This window comes from Convolutriloba macropyga, chromosome 7, assembly GCF_964194025.1.
Source record: "Convolutriloba macropyga chromosome 7, txConMacr16.3, whole genome shotgun sequence".
Taxonomy (NCBI): domain Eukaryota; kingdom Metazoa; phylum Xenacoelomorpha; order Acoela; family Convolutidae; genus Convolutriloba; species Convolutriloba macropyga.
Genome location: NC_134474.1, coordinates 63,363,249 through 63,375,340, shown reverse-complemented (window position 1 = coordinate 63,375,340; position 12,092 = coordinate 63,363,249). Strand labels below are relative to the sequence as shown.

Here is a 12,092-nt window from a genome sequence, read left to right as displayed (position 1 = left end):
TGTAATTGTACAAATAGAACCCGGGTTAATCGTCAAAATTTATGGAAAAGTTTCCGAATTTTGTATGGCGTTGTTTATTTTGTTGGGTTATACAAAATTATAGTTAGCATGGGTTCTGAAAAAAGTCGCAGAACTCTGTAGTATCCGTTTTTTGCGCCTAGTTTTGTTTTTTTAATTTGTTGTTTTTGTGGTTTTGTTGTTTTTAAAACTAGTTTTATTGCAAACATGACAACGCGTGGCAGAATGTGCAACCTTGAGTAAGACTTCTTTTATTTAACAAAATATTTCAAATTAAAACAAAATATTTCAAATTAAGACAAAATAACCCAGGTTAAGGTCCAGGCTCAAATTGGTTCATGATCAGACACAGTCGAGCGAGCGCACACTCGCATGTTCCCAGACCGAAATTACAGGATCTGGAAGGAAGTTGGAGCGCACTACAGTCTGGACGATGGTCTCGAGGTGGTCTGATCAGAGGTCGATTTGGTCTGAGTAGGCGGATTCGAGCGCACTTGGGTCTGATCAGAGGTGACTTCGAGCGCAATTGGGTCTGATCAAAACCTCTTCGAGCGCAATTTTGTCTGATCAGAGGCGGCTTCGAGCGCAATTGGGTCTGATCATAACCTCTTCGAGCGCACTTGGGTCTGATCAGTGACCATTTCGAGCGCATTCAATTTTTCATTTTTTTGTTTTTTCACTCAGATGTTGGCTCTGCCCAGAGGCAGCCATAAAGCAGCGCTCTGATCAGAGACTCATCTAAAGTTTGATAGCTCAGATCAGAAAAAAGGAGTCCAGCTGATAGCAGAGGCCAGTCCTCTTCAGAAGAAATTTTGATCAACTGGAGACCACGATGTTTCTTGTGGAAACTTATCCATTGAGTCAGAAATATACACTAAAAGGTACAAAGAATAAATTTTTTTCTCAAGAGTTGGGTATCGTTTTCTTTAGCAATACTTTTATAATTGATTTTTCCTCAGATGAATTAAATACTACAAACAGCAGTTTTTATGACATGAATAAATTATAGCAAAATTAGGAGATTTTTTCCTAAGTCAGATCTTTCTGTGATCAGATTATTTCGAGCGCACTTGAGTCTGAACATAGTCTGATTAAGGTCTGGGCAATGGTCTAAATTTGAGTCTGGACCATGGTCTGAAGATGGTCTGATCAGAACACCTTCGGTCTGAAAAGTCTGATGAGAGACCTTTTGTGTCTGGAAAATCTGATCAGAGGTAACTTGGGTCTGAAAAGTCTGATCAGGGAGATTTTTTGTCTGGAAAGTCTGATCAGAGATAATTTCGGTCTGGAAAGTCTGATCAGACAAAATTTTGGGTCTGGACCTCAACCTGGGAATATATAAAGGAATATTTCAAAACCTTCATATTAAAATATCCCTACGAGATGAAAAATGATTTTCACAGTCTTACGGTTCAAAAAAAAAGAAAATGTTAAGTGAACATTTTCTTCAATGTCACTTGAGAATTTTAAGTGAACGCAAAAAACAATGAAATCAAAAACTGGACTAGAATATGAGAAGCTCTCGCTTTTGAGTAATGTGTTAATATCAAGTTAATTTGAAGTCATATGTCCTGTATTCGCAAAATTTTGCCTTTCACAATTAAAAGCGAACCAAAAAAAAACTTTCTTTTCAAGTTCTGAGTTCCAAATTGAAAGATTAGTATTAGTATTAGAAAGATTTTTATATTTTGCAACTGAAAAACTAACATTTTTGTACTTCAATTAACTCAAATTCTTGGGCTCTCGTGTTTGCCGATTCCATTTTTCTATGAACTTTGAAACAATTTGCGATATGTAACCGAGACAATATTCAACTCAGAAAGACCAGAAGAACGGCGCAATATATATTTTTTTCTTTTTCAACATTTCTGATTATTTGGTTTCTTCAGAAACCAAAAACGCCAAATAATGCAACTATATTTAACTTTGATCACGTTGGGTGATTTGGGCGTCGGGAGAAAATACACAATACCGAAATACCCGATGTGACAAAATACCCAACATGTACCCAACATTTCATCCTAATACTGAAACTACCAGAACGGTTATTCGGATTTATAATTAGCTACTGCATTTGGCCATGCCTTGTGGGCCAATTGCCCGTGGTGCTTGATATGAAACTACACAACCAAACATTCGATGAAAACGAACATGTCATTAATTATGACCAGACTTTTTTGGCACAATGGTTTTTTTGGCATTGATTTTTTCAGGCAACCAGTTTTTTGGCATTGGGAATTTTGTCCAGACATCGAATTTGTCTATCTAACTATTTGAAGGACAAAAAGGTCAAATATAAATTGATTTTTCGGCACTTTCAGGTTGAAAGTAGATGGCAAAAGGTGACTCCTTAGCATGGATTTTTTTGTAATCTTTTTCTCCCTAACCTACATGAGGACTTTTTTATTGATGTCATCTAAAACTTGCCAATTGCTGGGTTTCAGATCCGAACAATCTGAGTTACGATAAGAGTTGCAATCGATAGCATGTTGCCCGTGCTGCGTTTTATGGAAAAAAAGTCATTTCAATGGATTCAGAATTTTGTTTGTTCGCTTGCTTCAATTTCAATATTTGACTGTCATCTTTTCAGTGACGGTTTTCGACCACAGTGACAGGCAATAGGCGAGATTCTATTATAGTTAAATGCACAAAGAAGGTTTTCTAGAATGTTCTGCGATCTGTGCAGCTGATTTGACAGAAGTCTCTTCACTAACTCAAGTCATCTGCGAACATAATGTAACAAACAGTTAAGCAGTGAGTCTATATGCTCGCTTTTTCACTGTTTTTAGAGAAAAATGTTACAATTAAGACATAAATGACAACAAACCTAATTTGTAATTAATTAATTGCTTAGAAGTCCCTCGGATTTACTATATTGCAGGTTTAAAAGACGATAGCTCTTCATTAGCACTCCCGAAGTTTTCGCATCTCAACGATATTTTCAATGTTTTATAACAAATTTCGCTAACGAAACTTGTGTAAGTTAAATGCTATTGCCTAAGCAAAATATTTAAATAAAAATATAGTGGTTCCTATAGTAAGCCTAGAGCTCTCAAGATTATCATTTCGCATTCAAAATGAGATTGGACGTCGATCAACATGTTACATATCGTAGATTAATTTTTTGACTGTGATCCTTAAGATAACCATCGTTATAATGATTATCCCCCTTTTGCATGAAATCATATGATCCATTTAGGCGACACATCTTAATAACTCGCCCCTTGCTGTCGCGCGGGTTCTTTAACTTAAATAGATTACCCCTTATCTGAAATTCGTATTCTCTTGTTTGAAGAATGCGTTTGTTATTAGGATCCAAGTTTCCTACGATCACTCTAAACAAGTTTAATATATCAAAAGTACTAACTTCGAAGACAAAGATAGACTAAATTGATAATTTGCCCTACAAGACGAAAGATTCAAGCACTTGGAATATTTTTAAAAATATTTCAAATTTTTCCTCAATTCTACATTTTTCACCCTGATTCTTTCTTTCACCCCTATATTGCTTCAACCCTCAATTTTTATATTTCAAAACCTCCTCACCAAAACTCTATTTTCTCCTGTTGGCTGAAAGCATTGTTAGAAAAATGAAATCATTGGAAAAAATGGCACGTCGGTTTCCTTCGACGAGAAGCTTTCAATTATCTAGGCCAATAAGTATTTCTAATAACCATCAAGCAAACTGTGATCAAGTTCAGCCGGAAAAGATGTACGCTTTTAAACATCAGTCTATGCTATACGATCGGTTCCGACCAGAATATCCAGACCGACTAGTCAATTACGTCATTGATTACGTAACCTCAAAAGAGAAACCAATGAGCACTTCGGCCGATAGAAGTCGCATGAACTCGTGTGCTCTTGATATTGCATGTGGAACTGGACTGTTCACGAGGAAATTGGCGCCCTTTTTTAAAGATGTATTTGGAACTGATATCAGCCCAGAGCAGCTCAGTGTTGCTGTCAGTCAACAGAATTCCAGGAATCAGAAATACGCCAGGTAAGAAAGTTAAGATAAGGTAAGCTCTTTTGATAGCTTTGTTGTTGGAGCTAAAAAAATCAGTATTCGAAAATTTTAATGAGGATAATGACTAACCCGGTTTAGATGTGAGATTTTTTACAGATCGCGCTGGCGTCCAAAAAGTGTGGTGAAAAAGGCAACGACATGACATAATTGCCTGAAAATAAGTGTAGCCTAAACCTGTCCGAAGCAGAACCGACAGATCATACTTACTTGAGCGCACGCTTGTAAGTTCTGCGCTCAAAATTATATGGTCTGAGTGACCTCAAGAACGTAACATTGCATTGCGGAAAGAATAACTGCTCGGGTATATATACTCGATAAATCGCTTTTACGCATGTATTTTACGCACATTTTTTATAATCCAGAAAATAAGTGAGCGCGAAAATGTGCGATACGCTCAAATTTTGTTATATAGGTCGCTAGTTTTTGCATTTTACAGTGTGCGAATACTAGCGACCAGTCTAATTAATTCTAGTCCTTTGATCTCCTCACTCTTTTCCTCACGTGTGATGTCAATTGAAGTCGATGCTATTGTCAATTGAAGTCGCTGCCGGAATTATGGACGAAGGAACGGCTATTTGGTCGGTTATTTTCGCATTTTCGCTGATTGCGGCAAAATTTTCGAAACAACGAAAAACCAACAAAAAGGAAACAGTCCGATCAGAAGCGGGCTGGAGTTGGATTTGAGGGCATTTGAATTTCATCAGAAATGGATTTGAGCGCATTTGAGGCTGATAAAAGACTTTTCACGCGCAGTTAAGTCTGATCAGAGGAAACTTCAAACGCTAGGGGGTTTGATCAAAATTGACCTCGAAAGCACCTAGTGCGGGATATTCTGACCAAAGACATATTCGAGCCCAAATAAGTCTGGCGAGAAACCATTGTCTTTTGCATGACGGTTTGCTGAAAATTGTTAAGTAATTTCGGAAATACTTCAAAACAATGAGAAAGACAACAAAATTTGAGATTTTTAAGAAAATTGCTAGAGGTTTTCGCCTACTCTTTTCTCATCTGAACAGAACAACGGCTACGGCGAAGTTACAAACCATTAACTCTTAGATAATTTTGTCCAAGCAAACGGTGGAAACGGTGCTCTAAAAGTCTCACGAAGCAAAACAAAGCACCAAAATTTAGTTAAAAACAGTGTCGAGGTGCCTGAAAACTGCAGAAAATATGTAAGAATAGCGGTGAAGGCTCTGAATCTATGTATAGTCAATGGTATATTTAAAACCGCAATTCAACATTTTGTTAAATATTTATTCAAATATTTAATATTTTGTTATAACGTTGATCATTCTCGAGCCAGGACTCTCATGAAAGGTTACGTTAGATCAAGAGGTAATATTTAAGCTTTGACCTTGTGCAACATCAAAGATTGAAAATTAAATTATTCAAGTCTAAATCAACGCTAAAAAATATGGATTCTTGTACAGTAGTTCGAAAATCACTTTCAGCTTCTTAGCGCTTCCACATTAACCCGCGTTTGGTTTATCAAAATGTAACGCTGAAAATCTGCAAGGAAAATAGCTACAAAAATTGGTTGAAACTGTATTCAGTTTAGGAATCAAAAATAAGTCATGGGTCTTTACAACAAAATAAGGAAAAGCATGAATTCATATGATAAGCCATGACTTAACACAGGTCGATGTTTCATTTCTTAATATTTTTGCCTATGTCCAGCTGCTCAGTTTCCAAGAAAGAAAATGCCAGACCTTGTAAGATTCTTGCCGGTTCTTTCAAGACAACATCTTCTTGCAATGATTTAAGGGCCTTGAATGATTTTCGTACGGTTAGATCGGCCGATGAAGGTTTCCGAGTTCGGAGACCAATTTACCTGATTTTGTAACTTTTTATAGATGTGATGCCTATGACATTAATGCCATGCTGGACCATTTTGCAGTCAAACCAGAAGATGTCTCACTTGTGTCAGTTGCAACAGCAATCCACTGGCTTGACTTTGATAGACTCGCTTCACAAATTGTTCAAATATTCCCAAACGATACCACAACTGCAATTGTCGGGTATCTATCACCTGCATTTATGACACAATCAACACTAAAGAAAAAAAGTTTCACTAAGTGGCCCAAAATTGGGGACTTTAGAGGAAATTCATTTTTTCTATAAAAAATTAAATTCTGAAATTAGGAACATACACTATGGTTTAACCTTGTCCTTTAATCCGTTTTCTTTAATTGTTGAAATAAATTCAACGTTAGTCCTGAAATTAGTTCTGATTATCCCAAAAATGCCACAGTGCTAATATGGCTGATCCTAAAAGCTGAATAAGTGCAGTTGTTTTTTTAAGCCTTCAAAGTTATCCGTCTGCCGTCCTCTCTTTCTTACAATTGAATGCTTCTACAACATGAAATTTATCTGCAATACTTAACGAAACTTTTATCAGATTTTTCCAAAGTTTTGTTATTAATGTCCAGGCTGACATAAAACGAAAAGTAATGACAAATTAACAGCAAAACATGCCAAAATTGTTTAAAAAAAACAAGTACTAGCATGAAGTGTTTCCAAAATTTGTGACATACTTTAACATAATTAACCTAAACAGTTATAAGAAAATCAAAAAAGTAAGGATAACATATCGGCAAAAAATCAAGATAGAATAGTTTTGAAAAAATTGATATACTCTCACAAAATCCACGTTTTTAATACGCTTAGCACATTTATCCAATTTTTATTTGATTTTTTTCGCCTTTATATAGAAGTCTGATTGGCAAAAGATTCAAAAATTTTCAAGAATTTTTTGTCGGGGTCTTTAAAATTATCTAGATGTATCAAACGATCATCAAGAGCTACGACATGATTAAGCTTGATTAAATTTAAAACTTAATTGAGATTTGTGTGCATTTTCATTCTTTGAAAAAACCAGAATTGGAATTATTTCAGTCCAAAGTTCTGCACCTAACTTTGTTTAATAATTGCCTATAATTCTGGATTTTAATTTAATTTCTTTATTGGAAAAAAATTTTGGAATAAGTTGCTGCGTTAATTAAGTATTGAAGCTGATAAAGATCCCTTGCAAAAACTACATTTAACGGAAGTGGACTCATTGAATTAAGTGTGCAAGAAAACGTGGACAGTATCAATTGTAGCTCAAAAAAGTCGCCAAATTAAATTTTGTTAGAAAGGTTTGCTGGATAATTAGTTCATTTCATTGTCTTTTGCCTGAAATGTATTATTATTTTTTTTTAAAATATAAAAATTGCTGCACTAGCAAGGACACCTTGAACAGTATGCTTATTTTGAAAAATTTATTCGTTTTTAAAATTATTGGCGTACTCCTTCAATTTGACGAGAAACTCATTCTTGCATATCAAAGTCATCAAAGACAGATCAATGCACCCATGTGATAAAAATTGACTGTGTTGAGAGTTCTCGAATAATTTTTTTGTTTTTGTTTATTTCAGTTTAATTTCCTTTAAATAAATATTGTTTAGTATGAACTCTCTTGTGCCTTGACTTAAAATAGACTTTGTTTTTGATTGCGGTAATTCACAATTGGGCACTTTTTGAATTGCATATAGGACTTGTCTGTTCTTTTGTTACAACAACGCTTATTCTAGGTTACAATGCTACATTGGTTGAATTAAATTACATAACAGGAAGATTTGCACTATCAAGTTCTGTACTTGCAGTCCATATTTTTATTTCTACGAGTACTTTGAAGCAAAATAGTCAAAGGTGACCCTATAAATAGGGACCAAATTCCTTGACCGTTTTTCAGGTATTAAAATAAAAAACATGGGTTGTAATTTCAAAGTCCATCAGATTTCATTCTACAGCATTTTATAGGTACAGCAGGTTATAGGTACTATTGCTAAAAATTGAAGAATTTTATCCAAAATAGAAAACAAAGAAAATTTTTTCGCCCCCAATGCTTATAGTATGATTCCTGCATGATAACCCAGGTTGAGATGCCAGACGGAAACCAGTACGTCCAGAAAGTTTCCATGCCCAGTCCGTCCCAGATATTAACATCGTATGTCCAGAGTTTCTTGCGTTCCCCAGACTTTAAGACTTTAGTGTGTTCATGTTCAGTCGTTCGTGCGTTCCACAAACTTTTGTTTAGCGCGTCCAGACTTTAGCGCGTTCATAAGACTTTCGTGCCTTCACAAGATGCAATGACACATAACTTAAATACTTAAAAATAGCGTTGTTTATTCAATTTGTATGAACAATCCCCAAAGTCTTTAACTGTTTAGTAAAGTTTTGAAAAATATTGCCTAAACGTTACAAACCATTGCAAAATATTTTTCAGCTAACTATTGTATAATCCGGGCTGTATGGCACGAATTTGTTTTTCTAAGGTCGGCTACTTTTTATAACACAAGTAAACGGTTTAAACACATCGCAAAAGACAGTGCAATTCTTTTCGCATTCGCTATTTGAACTCGAATGAGTTTCGGTTTTCAGCTTTCAAGGCTGCCACTTGAGTGGGTACTCTGAACTAAGAGTGCGATAAGTCATCTGATAGATATTAGTTTAACAATAATAAGCTGAGCAAAAATTAGTGCGTTTATGTACAGACTTTCGTGCGTTTGTGTTCAGTTTTTCGCGTCCTGTTTCAGAGTTCCGTGCGTTCATCTACGGTCTGGACATGCTTGTTTCTGTCTGGGCCCTCAACTTGGGAAGTTTTCAAATATCACTTATGATCTTATAGTGACAAGCATGAAGTCATAAATGTCAAATATGGCCTAGCAGTCATCATGTATGTGCTTGTTTGAATAAGAATTTCATATAAACGTCGACCCGAAATTCCTCTAAAGATCACTATGATGAAAATTTGGAGCATTACAACCAAGTATACGACACCCTAATACGCCACACTCTTCGAAAGTTCATGAACTTTGACTACGAATGCATGATAGCTGAATACCATCCCTTACCCTTTCATAAGTTCTTCGGACATCACAAATTCCACCGATTCCACCTCATTCAACAGGCAACATTGGTGGATTTGGTGGAATTTATACGGACGACCAGCTGCTACCAACTACTGAGGAGTGAAAATTTGGACCAAATTGAAAGTGGAAAGATGAAAGACCCACTTGAGGAATTCGTGTCAGAAGTCTTACGAATGGAAGGTTTGGTTGCTAAGGATGTGAAACTTTGTGGAATCGAAGAATCTGATGAAATTACGGAACTGATGAAAAGTGTAGAAATTGATACGATATGGACATTTTTTGTACATTTGTTGCGCAAATGAAAACTTAAGAATTTTATAGATATTGTTGATAGATATTACCTGATAGATATTAATGACTCAGATAATTTCGGAAAGCTGTAATGCTTTAAACAGTGAAGATAGTACAGCTCGGTTTGTGTCTACTTTTGTATAATATACGTATAAACGGAACAGTTCTCAACTTGCATCTGACTTTTTAAAAACAATTATCATCTCATTACAAAGAATTGAGTTCCTAACTGTAAATGGATCTTTTCTATTTGTGCTCCCCCCAGCTTAGCGGGTGCATAATATTTGCACCCCCCAGACGCACGTGCCATATTTTTGCATAATAATTTAGTATGTATGGTCACGTGCTCTGTAACTGGGGGGCGCATAACGTACGAGGAGGGGGGGGGGGGGCACATAACGTACCGGGGGGACAGAAACAGAAAAGATCACTGTATTTTAGCTAAAATTTGCTTCTTAATTTTTAATCAGTCGTCTAAAGCTTAAAAATTTTTCAAACAATAAAATTTTAAACAGTCAACAGTTTTGATTGAAGAGAAATTATTCAGCCCTAATATATGACAATGATATAAAAAAGTGGAGGCTGACCGCAAATGCCCTCAATTATCGAATTTTTTAGGAAAAAAAAATGGAAGTAAGGTTCAGAAAAATCATTTATATAAATTACAATTATAGCAAGAATACTAAAACCGACAAGATGGCAAGTCAAGAAACTGAAGTCCAAACTTTGCTTAGAAACACTAGATTCCAATAGCAAGTACTCAAATGTGAACGCAATATAGCTAGAAATTAAGCTCCTGTTTTTTTCTGAAAACCATAACGCATATGCGATATAATTGATAGGATTTCTCGTGACTTTGTATTGTATCTAATTACGTTTGCGATAAAATGCAGTAAAAGTAGCGGTGAACTAAGGAATATTTTTAACCCTACTCCTTATAGCCAACCACGCCGTTAAACAAATCACTTGAAAAGGCCCAATTAAAATCTACCATCAGATTTTTAGAGTGAGCGTTTAAAAAACGAATTTTAAAAAAAAACAAATGTTTCAACCTTGAATTTTCCAGAAGATGTCAAATCTCATTGGAAATACGAATAACTTTGCAATGATTGGTTCAAATCATAACAAAGCCATAAACACTACTAAATTTACTGTTCTGAAGGCTGTTCAATGTTTTGTTCTAGAAAGTTTTGCGTTAACAAGTTTTGCTTAATGAATCCAGTTTTTGATGTTTGATCTTCTTTGAAATTATCGTTTTTTACTTAACTGCCCGAAACTTCAAAGAGCTTATTAAGTTAAATCGAAAACTGCAACTGTGCGAGAGCACAGTAGAATTAACGCACGTGGATGGGATACCTAGAGCAATATTTTTTTTCCACACACACAGTTGACGCAATGTTTGATACGTTAGTAGAAACATAGGGGATCAAGACAAACGTAAGGGTTTTTTCTTACTTATGTCAAATCAAATTTCAGTTAAAAAAGTTACTGCAGTATATCGTCAATTAGTGCAATTTTGCAAGAAAACATAAACCGCAAACCCAAAATAATATTGTTGGTAGAAATTGGAAGCTTTTTATTGACGTTATTCTCCAAAATAGGCTTGGGCAGTTAATAAATACGCTAGAATACAATTTAAAAATATACAAATGGTCCGAAACATGTAAACTAAAATGACGAAAATAGAATATCTATAGCAACAGATTAATTTTCTACAAATAGGGAGGCTCGGTTATGTGCGCTCCCACATAATGTTCCGACCGCGCTTAACCACATTTTTGGCTTAGTTGTCTACCAAAGGATGAAAACTTTCAAACAAATCTCACATACTGATAAACATAATAAATATATAATAATTAATCTAAGAGAATTTTGGTCTATGAAAAAAAAGCTTCCGACTCATATCACTTGGAAAGCCAAAAAAAGCTACATCAGTGAGTTGACGGATGGGACTTGCAATCATTAAGACTACGAGACAAGAGAAACAAAACGCAAATAGCAAGAAAAAACATTTACATGCAAAATACAATATCTATTTATTTGAAAAAAAAATACATCAAAAAGTCAAAATGTCATCAAATAAAACCTAAAATAAACAAATTATTTTGTGCGTCACCAGAAAAAACGCCGGAGGAGTCCTTGATGAGACTGAGTAACAATTACAAAAAGTGATCGAAAAGCGGCACAGCTAATAGATGCATTTTTGTCTGAATCAAAAGTAATAATTTTAAATTATGTAAAGATATCAGTTGAAAATTTAAATAGTTATGTGTTTTTTCATAGCTCAGTGCAGAGATAATGCGACCTGTGATTATCCAGAATATGTCTAAAACTTCTACAAGAATAAAAATTAGGAGATACTTCTTTATCTAAAAAAATTTCCAGTGTTTCTGAGAAACAGAAATGAATTATTTTGATTTCAATTTGGAATTCAAATTTTTGGAGGTACAAAAACTTGCTAAAACTACGAGTCTGTCTCCAAAATAATTCTATATCGACAAATTTTAGAAACGAAAGTTTACGGGTAGAGGCTGAACGGTCAAATTGCAAGAACTGGCAAGAGTTTTTTTTCAAAACATAATACCATTCATTGCATCACCTTACAAGTATTTCTTCAAAAAATTTCCGAGGAACTGAATAGCAGGTTGCTGGCGGGGTAACAATCTTAAAAGTAAAAGCTGTCTATGGCGATAAAAACAATTTGACAAATTTGTTAGGCTCAGGCAGTTAATAAATGTGCTAGAAAACAATTTAAAAACATACAAAATAGTCCGACGTTTGTTTCTTTCTTTTTCTAAAGAGTTATTTAGATTAAGGTTAAAATCAATTTTGAAATTGTGCTG

The 12,092-nt window shown here is 35.0% G+C and overlaps 1 protein-coding gene across 2 annotated transcripts; it reads left to right on the top strand.

The window, feature by feature from the left end:
* The first annotated feature begins 3,513 nt into the window (after positions 1-3,513).
* Positions 3,514-9,503, top strand: LOC142342441 (uncharacterized). Of its 2 annotated transcripts, none has more exons than XM_075393763.1 (3): positions 3,514-4,018; positions 5,899-6,110; positions 8,821-9,503. In XM_075393763.1, exons 1-3 carry the CDS (start codon positions 3,609-3,611, stop codon positions 9,258-9,260), a joined length of 1,062 nt encoding a protein of 353 aa, XP_075249878.1. In that variant the 5' UTR covers positions 3,514-3,608; the 3' UTR covers positions 9,261-9,503. The 2 variants fall into 2 exon arrangements, with proteins under 2 accessions (XP_075249878.1, XP_075249879.1); XM_075393764.1 differs by having other exon boundaries at positions 3,886-4,018; positions 5,943-6,110.
* The last annotated feature ends 2,589 nt before the right edge of the window (positions 9,504-12,092 follow it).